Genomic DNA, 17,337 nt, shown 5'->3' on the forward strand with positions numbered 1-17,337 from the left:
TGTATATTTTGTATTTTGGGTAACAATCTGCTGGTCGCATGGATTGAAAAATGTGACTGTATTTGAAATGCATAGTGATGGGGGCAATGATTGGCAGATGGGCCTGGACATTGAAGAGCTGGAAGAGATAGAGGAGGATGCCGGTCTGGGCAATGGTGGCCTCGGTCGGCTGGCTGCCTGCTTCCTAGACTCCATGGCCACCCTGGGCCTGGCAGCCTACGGCTACGGCATCCGCTACGAGTACGGCATCTTCACACAAAAGATCACCAACGGCGAGCAGGTGAGGGTCTCGGTGTGCTGCGGGCTGCCTGAACCATGTTACAGCCGTGCCTGCGTTCAAAAGTCTCGCTTCTCCAGTGTTAGGAGCAACACGTAGAGTTCGATTAGACCTGGCCCAGCTGTTGCTGGGTAAGTTGGTGATCAAAGGTTTTCATTGTTGAGGTTTTCATTGTTGTTCAAGCAGCTGAAACCTTAGGCAGCGATTTTTCGGTGCGAAACGTAAATATGGTGCTGGAAAAAAAAATTAGCTTTACTTTCAGCGGCACAATGAGTTTTTCCCAAGTAGTGCCTCTGTTTTTCTTTCCTTAATCTTTCATTCACAAGCCATTGCTAGTGAGACTGTACACTTTTGCCACTTGATTTGTGCCAGTTATTGAAACGAGATGAGGAGAGTAATGGACACATGTCCAGCTATGGCGAATTACAAAACATTATGTTGACAATGCATGCATGTCCTTTTTGCTGATAGGGTGCTTATAAATCTGTGCAGTGGGCTTTGTGTTACCTATTAGCTTGTTTTTTTTTTCACTATACTCTATGAGTAGCTGATATGGCAGGTAAAATGTCCATTCGTAATCATTCTAGTACTAGACCTGCTGATCTAGACTGAGATAGACTAGTTTAGTGAACAAAAAAAAAATTTGTCTGTTGGGCTAGTTGTGTTGTCCTTTGTCTTTGCTTGTGCTTTTACAATTCGGTATCTTGTGAACGAGGTCCCTAAACTGCATGTTATACTATTTATGTGGTCGCTGCTGTCCATGCATACATGCTTGTGTGTGCACCTCGCAGACTGAAGTGCCGGATGACTGGCTTCGCTTTGGCAACCCATGGGAAAAGGCTCGCCCCGAGTACATGATTCCCATCAACTTCTACGGCCGCGTCGAGAAGACCGACAAGGGCTTCAAGTGGGTCGACACTCAGGTAATGTCGGCACTTTTTTTTCAGCGATAGCTGTTAGTGTGACATCGCTTGATTTGGCGGCGTAGCAGCTCGTCTACTTTGGCTGCAGATAGGGGTAAGGGGTGAGGGCCAGTTGCATATGACTATGAATAGAATGTGACACTTGCTAATTAGCTGCTAATTAGCTTAACTAGGGCCTCAGTTCTGGCAGTCTTGATGGCATAGGAAGCGTAAGAGGATTTTTGCAAAGCTGCCTCCCTTATTGTTCAGTCATGTCTAGCGGTAAGGTTGAGGGTGGCATTGGTGAACACTCAAGGTTTGGTTACATGGAAAATAAATACCCTCAAAAGTAAGGCCGACAGCTGCTGCTGTGGCTCAGTTGGTAGAGCGCCACACGTGACATGCAGAGGTCATGGGTTCAGATCCCACCGGTGGCATGTGATTGTTCTTTCCTTTCTAATCAATTTTCTTTTCCGCAAAAGATGGTTGCGCTAGAAATTTCCCAATGATCTACACCGAAAATAAAAATAGAAACATTCTCCTATGCTTTGCTTGGTTTTAGTGACTGTTGGCTACTATAATATCTGTTCTGTCATTAGGCTGGCTTGATGATTTCGAAAGAGGGAATCTGAAGAATGCTTGGAGTTGCGATATCAAGATCAGTCATTCCTTACTTTTCTTTAGGCACACGTGTACTGGAAGCCAGTATATTTGAGTGCACTTGGCGTTTCATGATTAGGCTATAGAAAGCAATGTGATCATGCGGATCCATTTCCAGGTGGTGTTTGCCATGCCATACGACAACCCAATTCCAGGGTTCCGCAACAACGTCGTCAACACCATGCGTCTGTGGTCGTGCAAGTCTCCCATCAACTTCAATCTCCGCTTCTGTGAGTGTTGTCTTCAGCTTGTGGTTGTGACCTTTGATTGTGTGTTCACAGCCACCCAAAATGCTGGCTCTTGAATGCAAGCTGAGGAGGATACATTTTATCCTTTCGTGGTTAAGCGTGAATGGCAGTTATTGCTGCTAATTTTTTTTTTTTTTGTGGCAGTTTAAGTGGTTCCAGTGTAGAAACGATGTTTTCTAGGTTTTTCTCATTTATTTCTTCACTGATATCGCTTAACTAAACCTGTCACTACATGCAACCACGATTACATCTGTGCTCTTTTAGTGTGATAGAGCTCAGATTGTTTACCCGTTGTTTTACAATATGTAGGCTACAGACACAGATGGCACATGCCGCATGTTCCGCACACATTTTGTGTAAAGCAAAGTGACTTGTATTGAAAGAATGACATGCGAGTGTTGTGTTGCTGTGCCCCAAAGCATGAGACATGTTTCAGGTTATATTTGCAGTGTTTTTACGTGAATATTTCTTTTATTTGGCAGTTCCCAGGTGAGAGCAAAACTGTGTAGATACGAAATATGTCAACTGAGTTCGGTATTTCAATAATTGGTAGGTCAGCTTGAGCACTGGTTTCCGTGAGCCCTTGCCTCGCTGGCAGATAGCGGAGCGCCGTACTGGAACATTCACACACGACGAGCTCCAGAGGCCAAAGAATGAAATAGCTCTCTGTCCGCGCTAGCAACTACTATCACGCTGTTTCTGGCGCTAGTGTCAGTGCGACACAGGTGCCCTCCCTTGTTAGCTAAGGTAACTAAGAAGGACACATCATAGGGAAAGAAACCAAGTCGTCACAAATGATCTTAAAACTCCCCTGGTGTTGCTGCTTTGCACTGGTGACGGGTTTGTGGCTGTGCTGTATTCTCTGCAGTCAACAATGGAGACTACATTCAGGCCGTTCTTGACCGAAACTTGGCGGAGAACATCTCCCGGGTGCTCTACCCCAACGACAATGTGAGTCTTGGCCGCGATCTTTGTCGATGTTAGTCGTGGCCGTTCCTCAGCCTTGGACTGAGTGCATCCTGTTTCAGCAGCACGGGATTCATATTCTGTTGCTTTCTTTAGGCTGCCTTTGTGGCATTCAAGAAAGCAAAGCAGAGATGTGATAGTTGCAAGCACCGATTTATTTTCTAAATTTTGTGCTTTCACTTGGGATACTGGAGAGCTTCATTGCAAGGGTGTGTGCTTCATGAGGTTGTGTTTTCCCTAGCGTTTCTGTGAATCAGTGCATACGCAAATGTGACAGGTCTGCAATGCAGCCTTCGCTTATTCTGGCCAGCATCCTTAGTAGCTGCCCACTAGTTAGCATTGATGGGGCACAAAATAGTATAGAGCAGAGTTAATATTCTCCAGATTTCTGAAACTGCCCTCTCACATTGTATCCATGCAAATAAGGCAAAGTGACACTGTCATTACTACTGTTGTCTATAACTACAATAGCATCAAAAAAGAGGATGTGCTTCCTAACACAGAATTTCACGAAAAATGCTGGGGGAAACTAGGGACCTTAGTCATAGTGCGGTTACATCAGCTATCAAGGTGATGGTAAAAGCAGCAAAGGCTTTTGTCGTTGTGTATCATTCCACATGACATTGCTGTAATGCAGAGAAGCCACCCTAGCTGGCATTCAAGTTTCTGCATCTGTGTGCTGGCAATTCTTGCCAACCTAACTTACGTTTGGTGCTTGATTTTTCATGGATTCTAGAATTTCCACTGGTTCCTTCTAAATGGTGCTAAAAATTTGGAAAGGGTCTGTACTCACTCGTCAGGGTCGCCTTAGTTCCCCCAACTAAACTGCACTGGTCTTGCATGCGTTCCTGATGAAATGTTATGCACCGAAACTCACATCTTGCACTTGTAGTCCTTCCACCTTTTTCATTTGCGTTGTGACAGGAGTCGCAGCACCCATTACGAAATGGCATCAGCATTGCCGGGATGCTTGTTGTGCTGGCTTCTTGGCCTCTGCTGCCACTGTGAATGCTGTCATCCATCCAGTGCCTCAGTTCAGCCGGGCCTCTTGGTTTTTCCCATCACGTGGCCTGTGGTTATCTGTCCAGATGTTTGAGGGCAAGGAGCTCCGGCTGAAGCAGGAGTACTTCATGGTGGCCGCGACGCTCCAGGACATCCTGCGTCGCTACAAGGCATCCAAGTTTGGCAAGACGACGGCCGTCCGCACGCAGATGGACCAGATCCCCGAGAAGGTGGCCATCCAGCTCAACGACACCCACCCTGCGCTCGCCATCCCCGAGCTCATCCGCATCCTCGTCGACATCGAGGGCCTAGATTTTGAAAAGGTGCGATCCTGTTCGGTTCCTAACGCGATAGCATTAAGGAGCTTGTGTAGCAGAAATTCCGGCGTCGGCGTAGTCGGCGTCATTGACTGTGAGTGAAAAATATGCAAAAGATACCCAGAGAAGCAACCTAGGAGGCAGGTTGGGCCACCTAAGTCATGTGACTTTGCGGCGTGATCATAGCCTGACCACCAGATTGTGAGCAAACTGATCACCATAGCAGATGATTGGTCACTCGGGGAGAGCGAGTAAGTGATTGGTCGCTCGGGGAGAGCAACCTGGGTCGCACGAGGCCCACCGGTAGAAGCACCTGCCAATCACAGGGTAGTGGCGAATCACTAAACTGCTGCACCACTGCACCAGGAGTGGTGTGAGGACTCCCAAGGATCTATGAATGTAAGGTGGAAAATTACCTGCGTATATGGGAAATAACGCATTACGCTATTGCAACTTACGCTTAAAGGTGCACTGAAGAGGAATCTGAACTCTATCTACACGTTCCTAGCATTCTTAGAAACTGCGACTTATTGCCCTGTGTGGCCAATTTCCCTAATTAAATCGAATTAACGCCCGGCTCCCGCCTTTTTTTTTTAATTCTCCCTCATACGGTGGGCGGAGTCGACCAACGCGGGGAGTGCCTTTCAGCCAGCTCCGTGGAGGCTTTGCTTTCGCTTCATTTTGTTTTTTAGGTTTCCGCGAATAAATAGTTTCATTTGCAGATAATATAACCGCAAAATAAGCCTGGAGAAATAAAAATACGCGCGGACTATTTGCTTCTACGGATCACTACGTACTACTCCGCCGATGACAGAGCGGCAAGCCGCCACGGGACTGGGTGAAAGGCACTTCCCGCGTTGGTCGACTCCGCCCACCATACGGGGGAAAATTTAAAAAAAAAAAACGGGAGCCGGATGTTAATTCGATTTAATTAGGGAAATCGGCCACACAGGGCAATAAATCGGAAGTTTCTAAGAATGCTCGGAACGTGTAGATTGAGTTCCCGCGGCAAAAAGACGTGTTCAGATTCCTCTTCAGTGCACCTTTAAGGCGCAGCTTAAAGGCCGGTTCACATGCAAGCGACTGAGCGATTGAGCGCCGCGAAAATTTCCAACTTGTTGAAACCTCGCCGCTCATCGCAGCGATGACTCAAAACAGGTTTTTCCGTCGCGGTGGCAGGTTTCGTTACCATTTTCACTTGCATATGAAACAGGCTTAAGTGTCTCCTCCAATTTTTGGGGGGTAAGAGACATAGTCATAAGCACCGAATGGCACTGGTCATTCATTCATGTGTGCTAATGCTCCCCATTCATTGGCTCGTTCGAGCTTGAGCTACACTCTTTGAACAGTGGGGTTTGTCCAGTGCCGAATTTTGTGATTTTGCTTGCCTAGAGCTACCAACAGAAACATCAGTGTATCACAGTGTGTTGCTTGGTTTCACCAGAAACATACAGTTCCACTTCGTAAGGAACTAGGGTGCCCTGGTTCTTATGCTGATAGATGTGAACTTGGCAATGTTTGTAAAATTTCAGATTTGTAATGCCCACTGCGATGACTTAGTGGGTGTGGTGCACTGCTACTGAGCGCGAGGCCCGGGTATCACATATGTGTATTGAACACTCATGAAAAGCTGAACTTAAAAAGCCATACATTGTTCCAAAGAAAGTATCGCGTATGCTTCATTGCTGTTTTAATCTCCAATTTCTTGTGACAAGTATCATTTGTGAGACATCTGTTCAATGCATACTAGTATTTTTGCATATTTTTGTGTAGTGCTAAAACTGCAATGCTTCTGCCGGCCTTTCGTCACTGGGTTAAACCAAACTCAACACTCTGTCTGGAACTGTTGTTTTTCGTGCTTGTCTCCGCAAAGTAAGATCAGGTCAGCATTCGGCATTTTGCGATGCTGCTTCCTTTGTCCTGGTTGTGTCTGAACAGGTTCTTTTCTCTCTGTCAGGCGGTGGACCTGACAACGCGGACGTGCGCCTACACCAACCACACGGTGCTGCCCGAAGCCCTGGAGCGTTGGCCGTGTGCCATGTTGCAGAACTTGCTTCCGCGCCACCTGCAGATCATATACGACGTCAACGCCCGCTTCCTGGGCGAGGTGGCCAAGAAGTTCCCCGGAGACGACGACCGCCTCCGGCGCATGTCCATGGTCGAAGAGGAGGGCGAGAAGCGCATCAACATGGCCCACCTGGCCATTGTGTGCTCGCACAAGATCAACGGCGTGGCCCGCATCCACTCCGAGATCCTCAAGAAGGACCTGTTCCGCGACTTCTACGAGATGTACCCTGAGCGCTTCCTCAACAAGACCAACGGCATCACGCCCCGTCGTTGGCTGCTGCTTTGCAACCCGAGCCTGGCCGACCTGATCGCCGACAAGATTGGCGAGGACTGGATCGTCCACCTGGACCAGCTGACCAAGCTGAAGCCGCTGGTGAACGACAAGGCGTTCCTGCGCGACCTCCAGAAGGTCAAGCAGGAGAACAAGATGCGCCTGTGCGAGTACCTGCACAAGCTGACGGGCCTCAAGCTCAACCCGGCCTCCATGTTCGACATGCAGGTGAAGCGCATCCACGAGTACAAGCGGCAGCTGCTCAACTGCCTGCACATCATCACCCTCTACAACCGCATCAAGGCCGACCCCAGCGCCCCCTTCGTGCCACGAACCGTCATGATCGGCGGGAAGGTGAGCATCACCCAGAGCGTCTTGGCTTTTTTTCCAGCAAATTGCCTCATTTACTTGCATACGAAAGCACCTGCAATTTCTGTCGTCAGAATAATCCTTTGTTTCCTCTCGTTTCGGGATTTATTTTCTCAAATTCAAAGACAAGATGTGTCCCATGTGCAGACTTAGTTTCAACCAGTACAAGGTGCATTTGGGCACTGGCAACAAGTAGATGACGGTGCCTCCAGACATATGCCATCCTTCATGTAATCATGTGTAACCATGTGTATGATTGGCACTAACATGAGGTGTAATGCCGAATATTTCCATGCATCTCTGCTTAAATGCCAGAGAAATGCAGGAATAATTCTTCAAGTGTGCTAAGGACATACTCTGGAGTTGAGTTTATTCTCTTTTTATTAATAAGCACAGAACTGATATTCACTTTCTTGTCAGGAATAGAGGATGTACGTAATCCTGTTTGTGTGCCTTGAAGGGACCTGTACTAATCCTGGCACTTCCGACGCTTGTATCACAGGCAGCACCCGGCTACCACATAGCGAAGCAAATCATCAAGCTGATCATTGCGGTGGGCAACGTAGTGAACCATGACCCCGTCGTGGGTGACAAGCTCAAGGTTCTCTACCTGGAGAACTACCGTGTCAGCTTGGCCGAGAAGATCATCCCGGCTGCTGACCTCAGCGAGCAGATCTCCACAGCTGGCACGGAGGCCTCGGGCACTGGAAACATGAAGTTCATGGTCTGCGTTATTCTTCCTTCAATTTCAGTCTTGTGCAGCATCAGTTGTCCTAATGCAGCCCCCTCTTCTCAAGATTGCATGGTCGCTGTCCGCGTGATATGTCATCACATAGCAGGGTTATGAATCATTGTCACTAGTTGCATAACCCATCATGTGACCCCATCGCTAATGGGTGGCATGACCTGTCATGTGGCCCATTGGTCACATGTGACCGATGACAGCGGGTCACATGGCCCATTACGGCACATCTCATTACGTTTACAGCTGATGCTGAAACTCTTGTTGCACTACTTGAGTGCCCCATAAACTTTTTCTCCAGGAAGTTCTTTATGTAAACTTTCTAGGTAAGGAATTGCAAGGAATTGCGCTGGAGTGTGATGCGCCTTGATGTGTGCTAATGTGTGACAGTATCGAAGCAGATGTATACTTGGAAACTACTGTTCCAAGCAATGGCTCATGCACTGAGCTTTTCTACAGCTCCAAGAAAGCCTTGTTGGGGCAGTAAGGCTGCTTAGTGCAGTATATTTTTCACTTTTTTTTTGCTTCCTTCAGTGTGAAGTTAATTTGATGTTAACCCGATGTTGCTTATCTATGTGCGAGTGCCACCTAGCGCAGTTAAAGTAGCTGAATGATAATAGCGTTATGTTAGCTTAGGCACTAGATTTTTTTAAAGTACTTATGCTGTTTTAACGAAGATCAACTGCTCCAGCACTGACGTGAGGTGCTTTTTTTTTCTTTAATTGCAGCTGAATGGTGCACTGACCATTGGCACACTGGACGGTGCCAATGTCGAGATGCGGGAAGAGATGGGGCCTGAGAATATCTTCATCTTTGGCATGAACGAAGAGGAGGTTGACGATCTCAAGAAGAAAGGGTGAGCTATGCGTCTCCTGCCGTTGGGAAACATGCCCTGTCTGAACAGCTCCTGTTCTAATCATCGCAGAATGCATTTGTGTTGTCTTCGCAACACATCCGGTCCATCAACCACAATGGCCCTGGTAGCCAGGATATCTTCCTTGCGATTTTGGATGCTTTGCCTTCTGGCACCAATGCGTTACGAGGAAGCTGTCGCAGTGTTCTTGCTTTTTGTGCTGCATTCCCCAGACCCGGCACGCTCGTATGTAAGTTCTCAGATGCTTCTCCCCCTTGCCCTTAGGTACTGCAAAGAAGCCAGTGTTTTTCCTCTTCGTATTGCATCCTTTCAGGAAAGGCCCACTCGTATGCTACCACTCTTTATTTTTTTTTTTGATGCTTTGCCGTTTTGCACCCTCGCGTTGCAGAGAAGCCACCACAGTGGGTGACAGTCACTGCATTTCAGCTGATCACATCACATGCTTCCAAATTAGGCCCACTGACATGTGCAGTTGGCTGCTACACATATTATACGACCATTATTTGTCTAGATATTAAAATAGCCAGGAAATCGTGTTATCTGGGAACATATTAGCCAGAAGAAAAATAGAGAAACTCTACTGGAAATTTTTATTGCCCATGGTTTGAGTGCACAAACCGGCAGCATATGAACAAGGTTTTACAGTACATGAGGGAATTCACCCCTTAAGGGTCATGTCAGGTACGAGTGCACCTACCCCTGTTTTTGCTCATTACGCTCAGTCTCACCACGGACTGTTTCTCTGCAGCTACAATGCCTGGGACTACTACAACCGGCTGCCTGAGGCCAAGAAGGCCATTGACCAGATCAACAGTGGCTTCTTCAGCCCATCCAACCCCAACCTCTTCCATGACCTCACCAATGTGCTGCTCAACCATGACAGGTAGGCCTTTGACCAGTCTACACTTAATGTGAGCCACTTAAGAGGGCAGCAGTTACTGGGATCACAGAAGGCAAAGGGCAATATTAGCTTCTCTATTTGAAACGCATTAATTCCTTTTAGTTTTTGTCTTTGAAGTCATATTGTGTACCTTATGAAGCATCTGCACTTCACTGCTCAGGCCCTTTGGGATACATGCTTGTGTTTTTGTTTTTAATTCATCAGTGACTGTCCAGGTGCAAGTGATATGAAAGGGAGGTCCTGGTTTACAATCCAAGTGAATTTATTTTGCGATGTTGGCCGTTAAAAAAAATGTTTCTTAGTTCTGTGGAGTCATTGGTGTCAGCGCAATGTGAAGGTGAAACGAGGTGAAAAGGAGAATTGTGCTGTGCCGATTGCCAGGTCATGGTTTTGTAGTGTCTTTTATGCACAGTGGTACTAGTGCTCGCACTGTTGTACCTCTGCGCATAGAGAGTGCCACTGTGTGGCGTGGCAGACAGTGCCAAATGCCTTGAAATGCGGCTAAAGATAACGTCCCGAAATGGCTTTATGGTATGCCTTCATGTGTGCCTGTGCACTGTGTAGCAGTTACGCTAAATCTGCCAGTGGGGGTGTGGTACACTGGTCGTGTTGCGGGAGGGCCGATGATTTAGCCGAGGCAGAGCGTATGTGGCTCCGAATGCTGTACGTGGGAGGCCAGAGCCACAAGGTGTGAAGAGTCGAACAGAAGATCGAGCGTTCTTGGGACACTGCCCACAAACTCGCTGTGAGGCAGGAGGCTGAAGTCTGCCCCAGCACGTTTCTCGTGTGCGATGTCAGTGCACGTTAAAGAACCCCAGGTGTTCGAAATTTCCGGAGCCCTCCACTACGGCGTCCCTCATAGCCAGAGTTGCTTTGGGACGTTAAACCACCAGTAAACCATAAAAAAACATTTCTCACTCCATCTAGCACTCGCTGTAACCCTCTCAAAGCCAGAAACACATATCACACATACAGCAGCTGCAGTGGCTCAGTGGCTGTGATGCTCAGCTGCTGATCCAAAAGACTTTTTTTTGCATGGTGAAAGAGTTCTAAATTACTATTTGTATGCATACGTGACGAAAGCCAATGGGCACCAAAACCAAGAAGCATAGGGGGTGTTTTTTTGTGGTGTTTATCAATGAGAGATTAATAGGGTAATTATTTTAAGATACTTGATTAGAATGCAGAAAAAAACAACCACATGCTACCGGTGGGATTTGGACACATAACCTCTGAATTTCGCATCTGGTGCTGTACCAACTGAGCTACGGCGAAGGCTGTCTGATCTGCTTTCGGGGTATTTATGTGTAGTGTAACCTAATCTTGATAGTGTTAACCAGCGCCACCCTAGTCCATAGCGGCAGACTTAGTACATCCTGAGTTACCGTGAGTGCCCCGTGGGAACGTGATCAAACGGTGAGGGTAGAAGCTGTGCGATAGCCCTCTTATGCTACCCATGGTATCAAGACTGATATGCATAGGTGTCCATAAAGCAAATCACACTTAGTCTTGGATCATATTAGGGGCGCTTCTCATAATTCAATCTCTGATCCCTTGAAGTAACTAATGAGTCTACTGTATCGCATTATTTTAAAATTTTTATTTCAATTCTTGATTGCTGTCTTGACCAATCATGGTGGCACATCAGGGCAGGTTGTCCTGCCATCACATGGTCACGGCATCTCCTCGACCAATCAACTAATTTTGTCTCGAGGCATTGACGGGGTTTTGGTGCAACAACTCCAATTCTATTGCATTAAAAATGACATTCTAGCGATGCCTCTTCAGAATTTCAGTAACCGCACCAAGTGCACTCTCCACTGGCCATGAATGGTTCATTGTGCTCACGTGAAGCACTATTGAGGTGAGAAATACTGTTTCGATAGGAAACTAGTATGGCGAGTGCTACCACAATTCGAAAATGCAAAGCGTATGGCACTTTACATCATGGCCACTCAACCGAAGCCATTGTGTACAGCGATTGAAGAAGCACAAGCTGCCAGGCCCTCTTTCCGAATGAGATGACTCGACAGTATTCCGACACTTAATAGTGCGTAGGGTGGTAAACTGGTCTTCATAGTGCTCACTTGGCGGTCACGCCCTCTCTTGACTAATACTGTAACAAAGGGCCATCTGACCTTTCCTCTGATTTGCTGAAGAGTCCGGAAAGTTGCGCGCCATAAAAATGGCATAACGCCTCCCTTGTTTTACGAGGTGTTGATGGCAAATCGGGGATTCCGTTTGCAATGTGCTCAGCAATGCATCCTTGTTGCCTTGTCCCAATGAGCACTGAAACTCCCTTAGACGTCTTGTGGACGTCCCATGGACGTCCATGGGACATCTAAGGGAGTTTCAGTGTCCATTGCGACAAGGCAACAAGGATGCATTGCTGAGCACATTGCAAACGGAACACCTGTGGACGTCCAGGACACAGGAGAGGCTTTTACAAAACACAAATTGCTTAAGATACAGACAATATAAGGCAAAAAACTGGCTATATGCATGAAGGATTTAATAAAATGCAGCAAAGGTATATTTGAGAACCCATACCTGGACTGTGGACGTCCAGGACGTCCATGGGACATCCAAGGGAGTTTCAGTGTCCATTGGGGTTCCTTTTAAGGTAGACACTTTCTCGCGCAGTGGAAGCACTGATAATGTGTCCAAACAGTAGTGTATGTCTGGCATAGCTCCTTACTCCCATTGATGTTCTGTATTTTCATTTAGTGACCCTTTGGCGTACACGCACTCACTCAAGGGCTGCCCTCCGTTGCACGCAGGTTCTTGCTGCTGGCCGACTTTGAGTCGTACATCAAGTGCCAGGAGCGGGTGTCGGCCATGTACACGAATCAGGAGGAGTGGACCAAGATGGCGCTGCTCAACATTGCCTCCTCGGGCAAGTTCTCGAGTGACCGCACCATCTGCGAGTATGCACGCGAGATCTGGGGCGTCGAGCCGACCTGGGAGAAGCTGCCAGCACCCCACGAGGTCAAGGGCGACGAGGCCGCCACGGATAAGTAAGGACAGTGAGCGACCGAAGCTGTGTGCGCACGCACCACCGCCCGCCAACCGGAAGCGTCGAGCTGCCTGCCGCTGCTTCTTCCGCTGACTCCATCGGACTGGCCTACCTCTTGTCTCCCCTTTTTGTGTTGGCAGATTGTGACTGCACTCTGTAGAAGCGAGAGGAAAAGAAAAAAAAGAAATGGAAGGCAGTCGTTCGAAGGAGTCGCTCCTGTTGACTCTTTATTGCAGCATCCCAAGATTTTTAGCCCGGTGTTGAATGTCGTGGAAGTACCATTCGGGTGAAAGCACCATTCGTGGTGTGAACATCTGGAGCCGCCTGTGAGAGCTCTCAGTTGAGGCTCGTAATTGTAATCGATGGTAAAATTTTGTGGTAAATCCCACGTTCAGAGGTGCCATGGAGTGTGCGGGCATTTCTTAAACTGAAATCACTATTCCATTGCTAGAATTTGTGAAACACTGATGGGAAATCATTCAAAGTTTTCAAAGTGAACTTTCAAAATTTATCAGTTTCACTCAGAGGTTTTTGTGAGATTCAAGAGTTGTCGTCACTGACAAATTCTTGAAGTGTGATGCTGTCATGCCATTGGTAGTGTCTAAAAACCAAGCTGCAGTGCTGCATATCATGCATTTCTTTTTGATTTGTTTAATTTAGCTAAAGTTGGTTCAAACCAGTAAGATCCGGGCAACAATGTTAGCTAGATACACTTGGAAACAGTGAGCTGTGCCATACGCTAAACAATGAGAACTGTTTAGCATCCACTGTCAGCGGCAAGATAATCGATCCATGTGAGAGGTGTGCAGAACATTATGCAAGGGTGTTCCCAACAGTCTGTAGAAATGTCTATAGGAACGCTGTACAGAAAGTATGGTAAGGATAACTAGTTCCTGAAAAGAGCCTGCGCATTTTGTTAGGAAATGCAGTGAGGTAATGGTATGGTACTTGAGCATTCTGGTTTAGTGCAGTGTATCTGCCTATTGCTTGTATCGACACCCCTGGTTAATACAGGAATGCAGGTTTACCAAGTGCCACCCAAGTTTCTTTTTTAATAGGACAAACCTGTGAAAACACCTTGCAAAAATGTGTCGCAGATAAAGACAGCTTTCATTTCAGTAGCAAGTTTGTAATAACTTGCCTTGTTGGATCCACTATTGTTTTATATTTGTACATCCCACTGATCAAATTGTGCACCTGTTGAAAGACTCATGTGAGCACTTGCTAAAAGTGTGCTGTTTATGAGATTCGAATTTTAAAGGAGGGTAAACGGGCTTACGGCGCTGAATGGATTGCCTGGTGACTTTACCATTCTCTGGGGATTTTGTGAAAGGTAATAGGAGGAGACAAGTCTGAGGCTTAGCCTAAACGGTACATCAGGACTCGGATTTCAACTTTTTGATGTCAAAGTGTGGAATAAGCCTGGTATAATTGCTGCACTGCAGTCTTCGTAACAAGAGTCTATTTAGGAGCCCCAATATGTGCAGCAAGTGTTTTCGATTAGTGGGTGGAGGTGTCTGCGATTGCCGCTCGCACAGCGTTGCTGGAAATGACGCCCTGCATCATTAGCTACGCTCTGCCAGTTATGCACCCTCGATCTTCGACGAAGGACGCATAACCATCCTTGATGTGAGCTAGGAGGGGTCTCATCTGTCGTGCCGCTGCATACTGCAAACTGCCCATGTGATCCCAGTTGTGCTTACACCTCCGTCTTTTTAGAAAACCTTTCTTGCATTCTTTTTTTTTTCCTTTCCTGTCGGATTCCCGGAAGCCTGACACCTCACTCATTTTCTTTTCTTTAATGTAATTTTTCCCATTTTGCTTCTGCTTTCTGCTGTTATTATTTAACTCCCGTTATGTCCAGAGACTAGTTTCTTTTTGTTTCCGTTTTGTTGTGCGCTTACGTGTGGAATGTTCGCGTATATATTTTTTTTTGCGCGTTTCCTGTATCCATTATGTAGGTAGCAATAAATTTTTCTCGAGGTCTTTCACCCTTAGCCTACAATAGCGCCAGGGAAGACGAGCGGTGAAAGAGCCCTGCTTTTGAGAACGTCGACCCAGACAAGTTCCTCCATTCCCCCATGGCTCGGAGCGGGTGCCTCTCTTGCCTCCAGAGCAGCCATGGTCACAGAAAAGTGTTGGTGGAAGAAGAACGAAAAAAAAAAAGAAAAGTGAAAAGTTGTTGGTGTTGTTTGGTGCAAGCGTTGCAAGCCTTTTTTTTCCTCTGTGAGAGCACGTCTTGTAGCCGCTGCAGCGCATTGCAGTCATGTTGAATGTGGCGGTTGCACGACTGTCTATTATAATGATTAAAGATATGTTTAAAAACCTTGAATTGAGGCTGGGGTGAATTCCTTTGACACACACTACACATGAAGTGGTGCACTACGATAGCAAAGGGTCTTCCAAAGCCAGGAAAAGAAGCTGGTGAATCAATTGCGGCTCGCAGACAAGTCTCTTGTACCATGTGCTATTGACATCACTCAGTCTGCATGTAGGAGACTGGATTTTTTTCCAGTTGATTGGAAGGACTGTCTAGCTACATGCATGACTAGCCAAGCAATAACTTCTGTATATCAACCATTCACATCAAATGAATTGGTAACCTTCGTGGAATGTAAGTGCCGAACGAACCTCTTGAAAAAAAAAAGTGCACAGCATATCTTGTCAACGCTGCTCTTGTCCACGTATTGAGAGCTACAGTGTATAACAGGATAGAGCTGTAAGCGTGTCTCTAGCTTTGGGCAGGGGCAAAATGTTTAATGCTATTTCAGCCTGCTCAGTGGTTCTTAGGCGCATTGAAATTATAAGCTATAGCCATTCTCAAGTCATCTTGGTAGAGTGGCATGTTTTTCAAAGATGCCAGTTTATCTTGGTAACGCATTTTCGCAAACCTATTGTGATGCTTGAAGACTGCAAGCTGAAGCCATGAGCTGGTTGCTGAACTTAAGGTATGGCACACAGGGCTTTTTAACCGACTCATTGTCAGGTATTGTTGCCCAGTGCTTGAGTGGGGCCAACGCTCCTCAATTTTTTCACCGTAGATGTAATCTTGCAAATCTCTTGCCTTACAGTGTTCAACACCCTCTAATGTGTGGAGCATGTACAGTGGGCCACAAAATATAATCCAAATATTCTGGATTACACAGCCTTTCGTCAAAGTGCTTGCCCAGGGGGAAGCATGCCTTTGGAAGCTTGGAGACTTCCACTTTTGCAAGTTGAATTCTGGTCTTCGAGGTGTTACTGGTAGGGGGTCAGAGTGGGGCAATGCTTCATGACCGAACTTTATGCCTTGCTTTACACTCGTTTTTGTCTACCTGGTTCACCATCTTCTACTGCAGTTTTTAAAACCTATATTAGGCTTAATTCTCAAGAGATCTGTGCAACATTTTTACCAGCTTCTTCAGTGGCCATGTTTGGCAAAGGAAACGGACTTCAACAAGCGAATCATTTTCCTTGTCAAAAGGAGGGGAGACAGTCGTGCTCTGAGAATGACCGCCATTATTTACTTGCTTGACGACATTGGTCAGAAATGTACCTGGCACATTGTGTGAAGCCAGGTGGACACAAATAACTGCTTATCGCTTTCAGTATGCAGCCTGGCAAGAAGTCATCAAGGGGCAGCACTATGTCGATGCATGTGCACAGCGCTTCCCATTCATCCCAGTGCCAGCATACAGACCCTAACCGAGCTGGGAAATACATATACATGATGAGCACATTTCTAATTTCTGTGTGTCAAATGCTTGAGATGCAAAACAAATTTTACGCTTTCACATATTACCTTTGGTCCGCAGTTTAAGCCGTTAGTCAGAATCAAAATGAGTGTATCACTAGTTTTACGAACTCTCGTCAAGTAATCTTTACTAGCCCCTTTGTAGATTCTCTATCCTTCACCACCACATTTTAATTCCTTGGTCCCTGCAGCAGCTTGAAAACTGGGAAAAAGTGGAACAGTCTTAGCTCTTAAAAGTTCCCTGAAACTCTGTAAAGATCCCTTTTTTGCCAGATTTTACTGAAATTCCCTGAAAAAGCGAAAATTCCACAAACAGAACATCACTCCAATTGTTGGAAGAAAAGCTACGCTATCCTCTGTCTGCACTGCTGTTTTAAGTTAGGAATGCTGAAACTCTCTCTCACAAAACTACATTGAGGAATAACAATTCTTCTATACCAAAGCAGTGCAAGCATCTGGGTTCCCGATTCACAGCGAAAGTGAAGAATCGTGCCATGTCCTCCAACCCTGACCGCACACTACTTGCATCCATTACAGTGGTCTTCTTTCCCATGCTGTTAAGGGACCCTGAAATGGTTTCAGAGGGCATATTGTAGTGCAACATATCTGTAAAAAACAAAAAAAACTAGCGTACACCCCATTAATCCATCCGAAACTGGAATACGTGTCTGCCATTTGGGATCCTAATCAGAATTATATCATCAGTAACATCGAAGCCCTGCAAAGCTGTGCTGCACGATTCATCTTTTCTGATTATTCGTGTTACACCAGTGTCACCTCATTGAAGACTGAAGCCAAGTTAGAAAACTTAGCACCGCGCCGTAAAATTTCTCGTCTATCACTTTTCCACAAGCTTTATCACCATCCTTCCCTTCATGGTGAATTCTTTCAGTCAATGCCAGTTATCTTTCCACATCTTGATCATCTTTACAAAGTTTACTGCCAGTCATCTCATAATGCTTATTCTTTTTAACCCTGCACAATGACCAAAT

At 46.4% G+C, this 17,337-nt stretch overlaps 1 protein-coding gene across 1 annotated transcript in view; it reads left to right on the plus strand.

Annotated features, from left to right (window-relative positions):
* The window catches only part of Glyp (glycogen phosphorylase), a 29,980-nt gene extending 15,036 nt beyond the window's left edge, over positions 1-14,944 (plus strand). Inside the window, exons 4-13 of the mRNA XM_089558431.1 lie at positions 98-280; positions 1,069-1,200; positions 1,958-2,069; positions 2,956-3,038; positions 4,142-4,378; positions 6,330-7,064; positions 7,582-7,803; positions 8,550-8,677; positions 9,444-9,578; positions 12,377-14,944. Of these exons, the coding sequence (XP_089414557.1) occupies positions 98-280; positions 1,069-1,200; positions 1,958-2,069; positions 2,956-3,038; positions 4,142-4,378; positions 6,330-7,064; positions 7,582-7,803; positions 8,550-8,677; positions 9,444-9,578; positions 12,377-12,617 (2,208 nt within the window). The 3' untranslated portion in view covers positions 12,618-14,944. The remainder of the gene's footprint in view (positions 1-97; positions 281-1,068; positions 1,201-1,957; positions 2,070-2,955; positions 3,039-4,141; positions 4,379-6,329; positions 7,065-7,581; positions 7,804-8,549; positions 8,678-9,443; positions 9,579-12,376) is intronic.
* The last annotated feature ends 2,393 nt before the right edge of the window (positions 14,945-17,337 follow it).

This window comes from Amblyomma mixtum, chromosome 8, assembly GCF_055824585.1.
Source record: "Amblyomma mixtum isolate Tamu chromosome 8, ASM5582458v1, whole genome shotgun sequence".
Taxonomy (NCBI): domain Eukaryota; kingdom Metazoa; phylum Arthropoda; class Arachnida; order Ixodida; family Ixodidae; genus Amblyomma; species Amblyomma mixtum.